The following is a 14401-nucleotide window of genomic DNA, read 5'->3' on the forward strand; positions in this document are numbered from 1 at the left end:
CCTCTATTAGAATTGTTTACACCTTATTTTAAGTTGGCAGAAAGAACAGAAAGAGTCACAATTCATCCTTGAAAACAAAGAAAAGTGCAGATTTTAAAAAGTGACAATACCTTTACTGGGCTCAACATAAGTACGTTTTGGATCATTGCCATTTGAATTTTTTCACAAACAATTAAAACAGCATCAAAGCAGAATGGATAGAATCAGTGTCCTATCTAGAAACCTGAATAAGGGGATTTTGTCTGCAATGACTATAGCTTTTTTCTAATTTGTTTTTTTGTGCTGATATACGCTGTTAAATCTATTAGAATAACAAAAGTATTCCCTACAGTGGCGTTTCAGTCCAGCGTATAAATATCCAGCTGTGTGAAACAGTGCAATGTCCAGGTAGTTGGCTAACTGACTGCGTCACTCAAAATGGGCAAGGTAAGGTGAACTCTCTTGTTTTTCACATTTACTAATAATGTTTCATAAAATATATTACATTTATGAAATTATTGATTTAATTAATGCCATTTTAATTCCCCACAGATTTTCTTTTACGAGGACAGGAACTTCCAGGGTCGGCACTATGAGTGCAGCACTGACTGTGCTGACCTGTCCCCTTACTTCAGTCGCTGTAACTCCATCCGTGTGGAGAGTGACTGGTGGGTGGTGTATGAGAAACCCAATTACATGGGATACCAGTATGCTCTGACCAGGGGAGAATATCCTGACTACCAGCGCTGGATGGGATTCAATGACTGCATCAGGTCATGTCGCTCCTACCCACACGTAAGTTATAAATACATATTAACTATCAGTTTCCAATCATTTACTGATATGCCTTATATTTATTGTAAGCCATTTAAATACCGTGACTACAAGAGCAGATCAAAACCTATGAATTCTGTAGTGAGTAATTTACCTCCTGGTTCCAAAAGCTTGTCCATCAAATCCAGGAGGTTAATGGAATACTCTCCCCTTGCCTGGATGAGTGCTGCTCTAACAGCACCCAAGAAGCTCGACACCATTCAGGACAAAGCAGCCTCCTTGATTGGCACCCCATTCACCATCTTAAACAACATCGATTTTCTCCACCACCAATGCACAGTGGCAGCAGTGTGTACAATCCATAAGATGCATTGCAGCATCTCGCCAAGGCACCTTCAGCAACAGTTTCCAAAACCTTCACCTCTTCTACCTAGAAGGATAAGTGCAACAGATGCTTTGGAACACCACCACCTGTAAGTTCACCGCCAAACCACACAGCATCCTGATGTGAAACTATACTGCCTTTCCTTCACTGTCATTGGGTCAACATCCTGGAACTCCCTATCCATGCCATAGATGTCCCTACACCATATGGGCTGCGATGGTTCAGGAAGGTGGTTAACCCATCCATCTTCTCAAGGGCAATTAGAGATGGGCAATACATGCAAGACTTGCCAGCAACACCCTCATCTCATGAATGAATCAATTAAAAAGGTCATCATTAATGTTCTGCAGTTTTAACCAGTTCATGAATTATGTAATTTAAAAAAATTAATTGAATGATTTTTTTTGTTCTTTTCTGCCATTCATAGTAAATCAGTTTTTTTAGTTGTTCATTGTGCCATTTGGAAATAAGGTTAAAATACAACATGTGGCAGCTGGAATTAGAAATATGGAACTAAAAGGCTTGTCAATGCTATGTTGGCATATTTCTAATTTACATAGATATACAGGAAAATTAATTTATAAATGTTGCAGAATCATTCGGTGAGCTCACATTGATATCTTTACCACCAGATGGATTTTACCAGAGCTCCAAGTAAATATTGTGCTAACTCTGGTGTAGAGAGTTCCGCAGGTGAACTGTGCCTATGAATGGGCAGGACTATAATATTTTATTTTATATGGCTTCAGTTCAAATGTTGACAAGGAATGTGAGTGTTGGAAAGCTGTTCCGGCATTGTGAACATCAAAATTAGACCTCTGGTAGCGCACATATGCTTTATCCTCTTGTAAGCTCGATCAAACCTATTTATTCCCCCGGAGGTAGATTTGGATGCTTTCCTAGATGCCCCAGATAATGTGATGAAGCTACAGAATATCAATTGTGACATTAGCCAACCCGGAATGGTCATTTTTTGTGACATGATCACTTATTTAGCCACATCAACAACAATTTTGAACCATATTCCTACAGTTACATTACAATTTTCACATGAGTTAACTGGCATCAAATTAATTCCTTCATTTTTCAGTCTTTGTGGAATTTCTGTTTATTTTTTGAGGGGGGATTATTTATCTCCACATGAGATTTTCACATTGTAAAGGAACTGGCTTGTTACTTCAGCACTTCAAGGGAATATATTTTGTTTGTTATTTTCTTTTGCCCAATGAAACAATGGCCGGAATCTTATCACCGTTCATGCCGGTGGGATTTTCCCATCCCGCCACAGCGAACGGAGATTTGGCTGGCCATCAAATTGTCTGACCTCACTGCAGTGGGAACATGGCGTAAGCAGCAGGTAAGTTCGCACTCCACATCTTTCTTTATAACTGAGTAAAGTAAGTTCCACAATGAATTGCCTTAAATTTTTGTAAAAGCTTTCCAGTCTATCAGTATCCTTTTGGTAGAAGGGCCAAGAACTAGCAGTAACAACACTGAAATTTCACTATTGATTTGTGCATAGTTAGAGTAGCATTGCGATTGACAAAATAATATATTCAAATGTCCTTGTGTTTTGTCTGTTAAAGTGTAAAGTTGTTGCTAATGGCATTTGCTGAACAGTAATCTATTCATAGAACCATAGAATCCCTACAGTGATGAAGGAGGCCTTTCGGCCCATCAAGTCTGCACTGGCTCTCTGAGTGAGCATCTCACCTAGGCCAACCCCCGCACCCCCCCCCCCCCCCCCCACCCTATCCCCATAACCCCACACATTTACCATGGCTAATCCATGTATCCTACACATCTTTAGACAGTAAGGAGCAATTTTGCATGGCCAATCCACCTAACCTGCATATCTTTGGACCCATTTCCAAATCATTTTTAGCCTTCATTTTCATGAGTAGGTGTCAGCATAAATATTTTATGTTTCCTGTTCTAAAGAGCACCAATCTTGGAATACTCCATCTACAAAACATATCATACATATGTCTGTTGTAACATGAATGTTATATGTTCTTTATTCCAGTACCGAGGTGGGAACTACAGAATGAGGATTTACGAGAGGCCTGACTTTGGGGGACAGATGATGGAATTCATGGAAGACTGTCCCTCTGTCTACGATCGTTTCCGTTACCGTGACATTAACTCCTGCCATGTGATGGACGGTTACTGGATCTTCTATGAACAGCCCAACTACAGAGGCCGACAGTACTTCATGAAACCCGGTGAATACAGAAGATACAGTGACTGGGGCGGCTTCAACTCAACTATCGGATCTTTCAGACGCATGAGAGATTTCTAATTCCTTGTTGAAAAAGAGTATTTTTTAATGCTGAAATATTCTGAAATTTAATAAAGGTGCTATTTGCAGAACCAATTTTCCTTGTATTGTGTTTCTGCGTCTTTGCTACTCCGGACGTTTTATGACCTTGAGACTACAGTGATCACTAAGAAATGAATTTTGGCCATAACATTTAAAGTGAAAAAAAGGCAACAAAAGGTTGTGCAATGAAATCTTTATCCAAACCAGGACTATCCATTCACATAGCTGTACTGATAGCCCATCTCCCACCATGTTTTATGTAAAGTTCCATGGCTTTCATGAAAGTAACGCATAAATAAATTATAAAGTCACATATTAAGAATTTATCATCCAGCTGATAAAGCCTAGCTCTTTTCTTTGGCCTTTGACTTGCACTATGTATAGACCACCCAATTTCTATTGGAAGTAAAAAAATTAGAAATTTCATTAACTTGCAAAATGTAGATCAATATTTATGATATGGTAGTCATTAGAGAGAGTGAAGGATGACAAAAACTGGGACCTGAATATTCAGGGGTACATGTTATTTTGGAAGGACAGGAAGCTAGGTTAAGGTGGAGGGGTAGCTCGGTTAATTAACGATGACATTGGCACAATAGAGAAGGTTTACCTTAGTTCTGGAAGTCAAGATGTAGAATCAGTTGGGTACAAGTGAGAAATAGTAACGGTAACACATCACCTTTTTGAAAAAGGTAATGCAATAATTATGGGTGATTTAAATCCACATATAGATTGAACAATCAGATTGACAAAGGTAGATGGAATGATGAGTTCACAGAGTGTTTTCGGGAATAGTTTTTTTAGAGCAGCACATTTTAGCACCATCCATAGAGCATGCTGTCCTAGATCTGGTATTTGCAATAAAATGAAATTAATTAATGACCTCCTAATGAAATGAATGTGGTAATATAATCAGGGCCTAGTTTTAAGGCTGATTAAATTGGATATCCTAAATTAAAGAATTGGGCCTATTAAAATCAAACAGTCAAACCTCGGGCAGGCCAATTGTACAAATACACAAACATGTCTGGGCCGGACCCATCAACCACCCATCAAAGGTCATTGCACTCTACTGATACTTAGCAGGAGATCATTGCACCCCATTGAAATGCACCGGCCTATTGTTAGAAGCCCAGATCGGGCCAGATTTTCTGTCACCGAGAGTTCCTGCAGTTCCCTTATCTGATAACAGGTTACATGTAAGCAACAGCATGGAGATGGACACCTGGGGGCGGAACCTGGTGTCCTGTCAGGCAGACATCAAGAAACCCACTGGGTATTGGAACCCCCTCCTGGGACCTCATTGGCTGGAAGCCAGAGAAGTTTCTGGAAAGGCAAGAAGGCATGGGGATAAAGGGACACATTTTCAGACACACCAGCAGCAAAGACTCGATGAAGGAGGTGACCTTGACCATCCGGACGACTGACCAGAGAAGGAAGGAAGAAAGAAGCTGCCATCGAGATTCAAATTCGTGACGACAGACCAGAGGGACTCAGAGAATCGAGCCTGCAGTTTAACCAAACCATCTTTGCGGGTAGTATACTTGAATCTGGGGTATCCTCTTGTTTTATGTGGGTAATTTAAGGATTAATAGTGTTATTATTAATAAACTTGTTGAACCTTTACTTGTGTTTGTCCTTTGTCCATCTTGAAAATAAGGGCACTGGGGTAAAACCTTGGAGTAAGCAAACTGGTCGAAAGTATCTGAGAATTAACAGGTACAACAATGCCCTAGATAGCAATGATCATAATATGATTGAATGTCACATTCAGCTTGAAGGAGAGAGGAGTGGGTCTAAGACTAGTGTTTGAAACTTAAATAATTGCAATCAGGAAAGCATGAAGACAGCTAACATAGAACTAACATAGAATTCCTACTGTGCAGAAAGTGGTCATTTGGCCTATTGAATCTGCACTGCTCCGTAAGCGCATCTTACCCAGCCACCCCCCCCAACTCCCCACTCCCTGTCTCGTCCTAGTAACCCCATAACCATGGCTAATCAACCTAACCTACACATGTTTGGACACTAAGGGGCAATTTAGCATAGCCAATTCACCTAACCTGCACAGCTTTAGACTGTGGGAGGAAATCGGAGCACCCAGAGGAAACCCATGCAAACACAGGGAGAACGTGCAAACAGATAATCACCCAAGGCCGGAATTGAACACAAATCCCTGGTGCTGTGAGACAGCAATGCTAACCACTGTGCCACTATGCCATTGGTAAGTTGAATTGAGAAATTAGATTAAGAGTTATGTCATGAAGGATGCAGTGGTAGACCTTTAAGGAGATATTTCAGAATACTCAGAGAAGATAGATTCCAGTCAGGAAGAAAGACTCAAAGGGAAGGTCACACCATCTGTCATAACTAAGGAATTAAAAGATAATATCAAATTGAAAGTAAAAGTGTATAATTGGCAAAGACGAGTGGCAGGTCAGAAGAGTGGACAGAATATCAAGAGCAACAAAGAATAACTAAAACATTAATAATGTGGGAGAAATGAGAGCACACAAAAAAAGCCAGAAATGTAAATACAGATGGTAAGAGTTTATGCAGGCATTGTTAAGAACACTGCTGATGTTAGATGCTAGGTTTTCTGAAAACCTAAAAGGGTAACTTGGAACACTGGTTCTTAAATGTGTTTTTGGCATTTGTCTTCACAATAGAGGATACAACTGACAACCCAGAAATGATCAGAAGAGAGAAAGGGAGGGAGTAACTTAAAACAATTACAATCACCAAGGAAAGGGTACTAATAAAATGATTTGAAATAAGAACCGACAAGTCCTCAGGTCCATATGGATTTCATCCTAAAGTCTTAAAAGAAGTGGCTGCTGATGTAATTGAGGTTTTAGTTTTCCAAAATTCCCTAAATTTCGGCAATGTCCTATCAGATTGGAAAGTAGTGAATGTGACTCCTCAACTCAAGAAAGGATCATAGAATCATACAATCCCTACAATGCAGAAGCAGGCTATTTGGCCCATAAAGACTGCACCGACTCTCTGATAGAGCATCTTACCCAGACTCTATCCCCGAAACCCCATTTGTTTAATCCCCCTAACCAACACACCTTGGGGTGCTAACAGCAGGATTTTCGGCCGCGCTCACCCTTAGACTGGAAATTCCTGCCCGAGGTCAATGGACCTTTGCATGGCGCATGACCCGCCCACTACGATTCCCGTGGAGGGTGGGACAGGAAAACTCTGCCAAATGGGTCAACTTAGCATGGTCAATACATGGGGGGGGGCGGGGGGGGGCGGGGGGGGGGGGGGCGGCGTGAGGGGGGGTGGGGGGGGTGGGCAGGGCGGGGGGGCGGGGTGGGGGGGCGGGGGGGTGGGGGGGGCCGGGGGGCGGGGTGGGGGGGGCGGGGGTGGCGGGGGGGGGGGGGCAGGGGGGACAATTTACGTGAATTGTTCCCAACATGGGGGATTTCAATTGCTTGGAAAAATTTGCAAAACTGGGCTATGAGAGGAGAATTGACAAAGATGTTCAAAATTGTGAGGGGTATAGACAGAGTAGAAATTGATGAATGGTGTTCCTATCAAGAACCAGTGGACACAATTTAAGGTGGATGTCAAAAGAACCAAAGGCAACATGAGGAAAATTTTTTTTGCATGCACCAAGTGGTTTGAATCTGGAATGCAGTACCTGAGAGTGCAGTGGATGCAGATCCAATCACAGTTTTCAACAGGAAATTGGATAATTATCTAAAGAGAAAAAAGTTTGCAGGATGACAGGAAAGCATGGGAAGTGGGGCTAGCGGAGTTGCTCTTTGTCAGAGCCAGTATGGACTCAACAAGCGGCCTTCTTTGTGCTGTAACCTACCTATGGGAAGGTGATGGCCTCGTGATATTATAGGTACACTATTAATCCCTAAACTCAGCTAATGTTCTGGGGACCCGGGTTCGAATCCTGCCACGGCATTTGGTGGAATTTGAATTCAATAAAAAATATTTGGAATTAAGAATCTACTGATGACCATGAAACCACTGTCGATTGTCAGAAAAGTTCACAAATGTCCTTTAGGGAAGGAAATCTGCTGTTCTTACCTGGTCTGGCCTACATGGTGACTCCAGAGCCACAGCAATATGGTTGACTCTCAACTGCCCTCTGAATAAGGGCAACTAGGGATGGGCAATAAACGCTGGCCAGCCAGCGACACCCATGTCCCACAAATGAATTTTTAAAAGTAATTTTAGAGTAACAACAAATAAAAGTTGAAAAGGAAAAAGTTGTGTATGATTTTTGACCAGTCACTGAACAGTTGAAGCTGTTGCCAACCAAACTAACTAGATGCCTCCCAAAGTCATTTTAGTACAAGTTGAAACAATTTGTCTTCAAATTAAGTGAGGTCAGAAGTAGGTGACTACATGCAATATTCAGATCCCTACATTCAGAATAGTAATTAATGTATTGGAATGAATTCAGGAAATAGAAATGATGGGCATTATGATCACCATGAGGTAAGAAGTGAATTACAAACCCACACTTGCTGGTGGGTGGATCACTTCAGTAAATTTACCACAGCGAACCTCCTAATTGGCTGTCTGCCAGATTCCACTCTCTGGTTAAGGATGGCGGGCATGCTCCCAATGTTGCCATCCCAAGCAGGGCACTGGAAGTTCTGAAACCTCAGCCATGCAACTAGGAAAGAACACCATTGTGAAGGAAGGCAGGAGACCTCAGGAACCAGGTCAGGTAAGTTAAAATAAAAGATCACCAAGTCGACATTGTCGATTATCAGAAAAACCCATCTGGTTCGCCAAGGTCCTTTCGGGAAGGAAATCTGCCATTCCTATCTGGTCTGGCCCACATGTGACTCTGGATCCACAGCAATGTGATTGATCCGGGGTCAATTCCGGCCTCGAGTGACTGTGTGGAGTTTGCACATTGTCCCCGTGTCTGCATGGGTTTCCTCTGGGTGCACCGGTTTCCTCCCTCAATCCAAAGATGTGATTGGCCACTCTCAATTGTCCCTTAGTTTCAGGGAGATTAGCAGGGTAAATACATGAGGTTACAGGGATAGGGCCTGGGTGGGATTGCTGTCGGTGCAGACTCAATGGGCCAAAAGACCTCTTTCTGCACTGTAGGATTCTATGACTCTCAGCTGCCCTTTGGAATGGCCGAGCAAACCATTCAATTCAGGGCAACTATGGATGGGTAATAAATGTTGGCCAGCCAGTGACGCCCATGTCCCACGAATGAATTAAGAAAAAGTCAGAGGGAAAATCTCTCCAGGAAAATGGTTTGGGCCATGGGAGCTGTCTTCCTGCCTGCGGTCTCCTACCTGGGCTATTGGGCCTGATCTCCTGGGCAGTTGCTAGTTGCATTTAACTAGCAGCCTCACCACACGGTGATTTGTTGCCCACACTTGGCACAAAGCCCATGGCGCCATAAAATGGTTCCTCATTGGGCTTTGAATGATGTCATCGTTTGGCCCTCTCCAAGAGGTTGAGCAATATTTCTCCTTCCTGTTTCATTTTTGGAAAAACATCCAGAGTAAAACAAATAATTAATTGGAGGAAAGCTAATTTGAATGGGGTGAGAACGGACTTGTCTGGAAAGGTGGAATGAAGGGTTGCCAGCCAGAACTGCAATGGAATTCTTGAAGAGGAGATGGTTCAACGAGAATTGAGACATATTTCCATGAGAGGCAAAGGTAGGACAAACAAAGCCAGAGCTCTCTGCATGATGAAAGAGATAGAGAGCATGCTGAAGCAGAAAGGGATGCATATGGCAGATCTTAGGTTTATAATGCATGTGAAAATCAGGATTAATATAGAACATTCAGAGGGGAATGTGTAACGGAGCTAAGACTTCACAATAAATTTAGTTAAATATATATACCTCATCATGGCTACTTCTGTGGATGGCATGGTGGCACAGTGGTTAGCACTGCTGCCTCACAGCACCAGGGACCTGGGTTCAATACTGGCCTCAGGTCACTGTCTGTGCAGAGTTTGCACATTCTCCCTGTGCCTGCGTGGGTTTCCTCCGGGTGCTCCGGTTTCCCCCCACAGTCCAAAGATGTGCGGGTTAGGTGGATCAGCCATGCTAAGTTAACCCTCATGTCAGGGGATTAACAGGGTCAATATGTGAGGTTATGGGAATAGGGCCTGGGTGGGATTGTTGTCGGTGCAGACTCCATGGGCTGAATGGCCTCCTTCTGCACTGTAGGGACTCTACCATTCTATGATTCTTAAACATTTAAAACTGGACAAAGACCCTTTAAAATGAAGCTGTGACTTTTTTTCAACCTTTTTTCTCTTTAGATAATTTATCCAATTTCCTGTTGAAAGCTGTGATTGGACGTGCATCCATGCCTGGCTGTGACCTTCAGATGATAGGAGCTAATTTAATCGTATCAAAGCAATTTGTTATCTCTGAAGAAATGCGAACAGACTTTTCATAAGCAGGCCTGGCCACTAGAGACTTCTAGTCTGCTAGGACAAAGATCCCTGCAACTTTCCTTTATAGTTCTCAGCAGTTGGAACATGAGCAATCTCAGGAAACTAGACAAAAGGAGTATGCACCCTTTGTCAAAGCCAAAGTGGAGAAGTGTGACTTATGTGATGTGTCCCCTCCCCCCCCCTCCTCCCCCCCCCCCCCCCCCCAGCTGGTGGAACCTGAAATATTGCCTTGTGGAACTGCAGAACTCGTCTGCCAACTTTCCATCTACCAAGCAGCAGCACAGACCAAGGGCTCTGTCCAGGATTGAATACATCCCTACACACCACCCCCTGCCCCCCCCCCGCCCACCCCCCCCATGTACACTGTTTCCATAGGTACTATAGCCTACAGGACTAATTCATCTCCACATGGCAAACTCATCGTGGAGGTCAACCTTACTGGAAGAGTGCATTATCCAGCAACAATTTTCAGCCTACCACACTCTGTAAAGAAATAACCCATTCGGCCTTGATTCTGGACTCTGGATTCATGTGAAACAATAATTCTTTGCTCTGTGATATTTGCCCTGTAAATCTTTCTTTCTCTACCCTGATTTTATTATATGAATGCACAGGGGGCTACATAGGGACAAACCCTTCCTGCATTTTAAATGTATGTAAATAAACTAACCCTCTGAGATTACTGTACCTCACGTTTGCTGCGTTGTTATTAATAGACATGGGATTACAACAAAGCTGAGGGATTGGGAAATAAGTCACCATCAATAAAGGGAGAAATCAAAGTCACAACACCTTATTGGGCGGTGAGAGGAGAAAAAAATGTCTGTTTATGTTAAACCCTTTCCTGTCCATAACAAATGGAAAAGGCAACAAGATGTGCAGGTTAGGTTAATTGGCCATGCTAAATTGCCCCTTAGTGTCCTGGGATGCATAGGTTAGAGAGATTAGTGGGTGGATATGGGGGTAGGGCCTGGGTGGGATTGTGGTCGGTGCAGACTTGATGGGCCGAATGGCCTCTTTCTGCACTATGGGTTTCTATGATTCTATGAAAGCAGAGGGGAAAAGAATGGTGACTAACACAAAAGTACACCCAAAATTCTTCAATAAACGTATAAATTGTAAAAGGTATTAAGAGAAGATTTGGATTGACTGAGGATCAATAAGGAGATCTATACATGCAGGTAGAGGGCATGGCTGAAGGGTAAATTAGTTCTTTGCATTTATCTTTATAAAGGGAAAAAGATGTTGCCACAGTTGGAAGTAATTGTGATTCTGGATGAATTAAGATTTGATAAAGGGGAAATATTAGGAAGACTGGCTGTAAAATTCATAAATCATCAGGTTCACTTACAATAATTCTGAGAATGCTAAAGCAGAACAGGAGATTACACGTGTAATCTATATAAAGTTTTATAAAATCTTGGTTAGGCCGCGTTTGGAGTTTTGCGTGCAGTTCTGGTCAGCACACTATCAGAAAGATGCAGAAGCTTTGGAGAGAGTGCAAAGAAGGTTCATCAGGAGGTTGGTTTCAAGGGTGATGGCTATGAGGAGTAGTTGAATAAACTAGGATTGCTTTCGCTTGAAAGATAGAGGCTGAGGGGAGACCTGATAGAGGTCTACAAAATAATGAGAGGCATAGACAGGGTGGATAGTCAGAGGTTTTTTCCCAGGGTGGAAGTGTCAATTACAAGGGGGCTAGTTCAAGGTGAGAGGGGGGAAAGTTTAAGGGAGATGTGCAGGGGAAGATTTTCACAGAGGGAGTGGTGGATGCCTGGAATGTGCTGCCGGAGGAGGTGGTGGAAGCAGGCACATTAGCAACATTTAAGAGGCATCTTGATGGGTACATGAATAGGGAGGGTAGAGGGGGATATGGACCGAGTAAGGGCAGAAGGTGTTCTTTTTGGTTTACTTAGGGCATCATAATCGGCACAAGCTTGGAAGGCCGAAGGACCTGTTCCTGTGCTGTACTTTTCTTTGTTCCTTGATCTTTGCTTAATTACTGGTCATATTCTTCCAATCGTCCTCAGATCCAAGGGTAGTGCAGGAGTATTGGAGTCTTGGAAATGCCGCTCTTGTTCAGAAAATTGGTTAAAGCAATCAATGATAGGAGAATCAGTTTAATCTTAATGGTGGCACAGATTTTAGAACTGCTAATCTGGAAAACCATTAACTGTCACTCGATCCAGTGCAGAAAAATGAAGGAAAGGATTTTTTAAGAGGCAAATTGCCATTAATCAAGTGAATTGAAGTTTTTGATGAGGTATCGTAAAAGGGTTGATGAAGGTCATGAGATTGTTGTTATCCATATGGTCTCCCAACGGGCATTTGACAAAATGTCACATAACCAACTCTCCAGCAAAGTTGAAGCCCATGGGATAGAAAGAACAATGGCAACATAGTTACAGAGCTGGCTGAGTGACAGGAAACAAGAGTTTCAGGCTGGAGGAAGGTATAGGCCTGGATTCTCCCTGCCCACTGTGCTGCTTGGCCAATCACGAGTCTCCCATGCCCTTTGTGTTGCACAGAGTGCTGGAGATTCATGAAACGAAGCACACCCAAAAAACAGGCAGGAAATTCTCCCGTTTTCCCACCCGTTGGACATTTAGCAGTTTTTTTGGGAGAATCCCGGCCATAGTTTTGGGTTCCCCAATAGTTGGCTTTGGACTGATTGATATAATATATGGTCAAGACACCGGACAGATAATATTTAATGCAAAGATGTGTGAAGTGATAGATTTTGGTTGGAAGAATGAGAAAAGGCAATTTTAAATAATGAGTACAACTCTAAAGAAGATGCAAAATGGAGCAACCCAGGGGTTTATGTGTGAAAATCATTGAGTTTGGTAGGGAAGGCTAAAAAAGGTCCAAGTGATTGAGAGCTTTACAGAGTGTAAATGCAATTAAGCTATGATGAACCTTTATAAAACATTGGTTCAGCCTCATCTGGAGTATTGTGTCCAATTCTGGGCACCACACTTTGGGAAGAATGTGACAACTGCAGACAGGTTGCAGAAAACATTTATGAGAATGGCTTCAGGAATGATAGACACCAGTTATTTTGATAGATTGGAGAAACTCCTTAGAGAAGAGAAGGTTCAAAATTCTGAAGGTCTAGACTGAATGAAATAGCGAAACCGTTTCTGTTGGTGAAAGGGCCCTGAGCAGACGACACACATTTAAGGTGTAAGATGTAAGAGCCAAAACCAGAATGAGAAAAAACATTTTTACATGGTTAAGATGTGGAACACATTACCAAAGAGTACAGTGAAGACATTTCAAAAGTAAATTGGATAAGCACCTGAAGAGGAATAAGTTTCAGGACTTGAGGGAAAGAGTGGGTTGTGAGATTAGGTGAATCACTCTTACAGGGAGCCGGCATGTATTTGAGGGGCTGAATGAGCTCTGACAGTATTCTAAACACTCCATCAGTCTATGATTCTCAGATCTGAGTGTTGTCAGACAGCAACTGCAGCATGGGGAAAGGTGCCACCTGAACAAAACCTTCCCTGGCATGCAAGATGCATTATTGACGGTGAACAGAGATCCATTGGTGATATCACTCATTCCCCCGGAAGGATGATCAGAAATCAAATGTTAAAGCCATGGTAACCTTCACAGGTTTGTTTTTTATTCACTCACGGGACACGGATGTCACTGGCTGGCCAGCGTTTTTTGCCCATTTCTAGTAGCCATTTTCCCGAGGGCAGTTGAGAGTCAACCACATTGCTGTGGATCTGGAGTCACATGTAGACCAGACCAGATAAGGACAGCAGATTTCCTTCTATAAAGGACGTTAGTGAACCAGATGGGTTTTTCCAACAATCGACAATGGTTTCATGGTCATCAGTAGATTCTTAACTCCAGAATTCTTTTTCCTTATTGAATTCAAATTCCACCATCTGTCTTGATGGGCTTTGAACCTTAGTCCTCAGAACATTAACTGAATTTCTGGATTAATAGTCAAGCGGTATTACCACTAGGTCATCACCTCCTCTTGCTGACTGGGCCATTCTTGCCATGCTAAGAAACTGCTGATATGGTTCATGAAGGTGGCACAATCCAGTGGCCATTTCCTTGGTGAAGCACAATGATATCAGATCCTGCTCCTGGCAGAGGTAAAGAACATAAGATCATACAAATTGGGGGAAGGAGCAGACCATGTGACCCATTCAGCCTGCTTCCCATTCAATATCATCATGACAGATCTCTGTCTTCAGCTCCATTTTTCTGTCTGTTTCCCATATCCTTTAATTCCCCGAGAGACCAAAAATCTGTCTATCCCAGCCTCAGATGCATTGAAGGAAGGGGAATCCACAACCCTCTTGGGTTGAGAGTTCTAATGATTCAAAACCCGTTGAGTGAAGTAATTTCTCCTCATCTGAAGCCTAAACAATTGACAATATAGGCTTCAATGAGATCATTCTTCTGAATTCCAGAGAATATACTGTGTGAGGAGTCTGCACATTCTCCCCATGTCCGCATGGGTTTCCTTCGGGTGCTCCGGTTTCCTCCCACAGCCTGAAAGA

The 14401-nt window shown here is 42.7% G+C and overlaps 1 protein-coding gene across 2 annotated transcripts; it reads left to right on the plus strand.

Moving 5' to 3' along the window:
* Positions 1 to 417: 417 nt before the first annotated feature.
* On the plus strand, positions 418 to 3440 carry LOC144504079 (gamma-crystallin S-1-like). 2 transcript variants are annotated; one of them, XM_078229246.1, is made up of 3 exons: positions 418 to 426; positions 532 to 778; positions 3172 to 3440. In XM_078229246.1, the coding sequence occupies exons 1-3, from the start codon at positions 418 to 420 to the stop codon at positions 3438 to 3440; spliced, it is 525 nt and encodes a 174-aa protein (XP_078085372.1). The 2 variants fall into 2 exon arrangements, with proteins under 2 accessions (XP_078085372.1, XP_078085371.1); XM_078229245.1 differs by having other exon boundaries at positions 532 to 774; positions 3165 to 3440.
* The last annotated feature ends 10961 nt before the right edge of the window (positions 3441 to 14401 follow it).

Source organism: Mustelus asterias, chromosome 14 (genome assembly GCF_964213995.1).
Source record: "Mustelus asterias chromosome 14, sMusAst1.hap1.1, whole genome shotgun sequence".
NCBI lineage: Eukaryota > Metazoa > Chordata > Chondrichthyes > Carcharhiniformes > Triakidae > Mustelus > Mustelus asterias.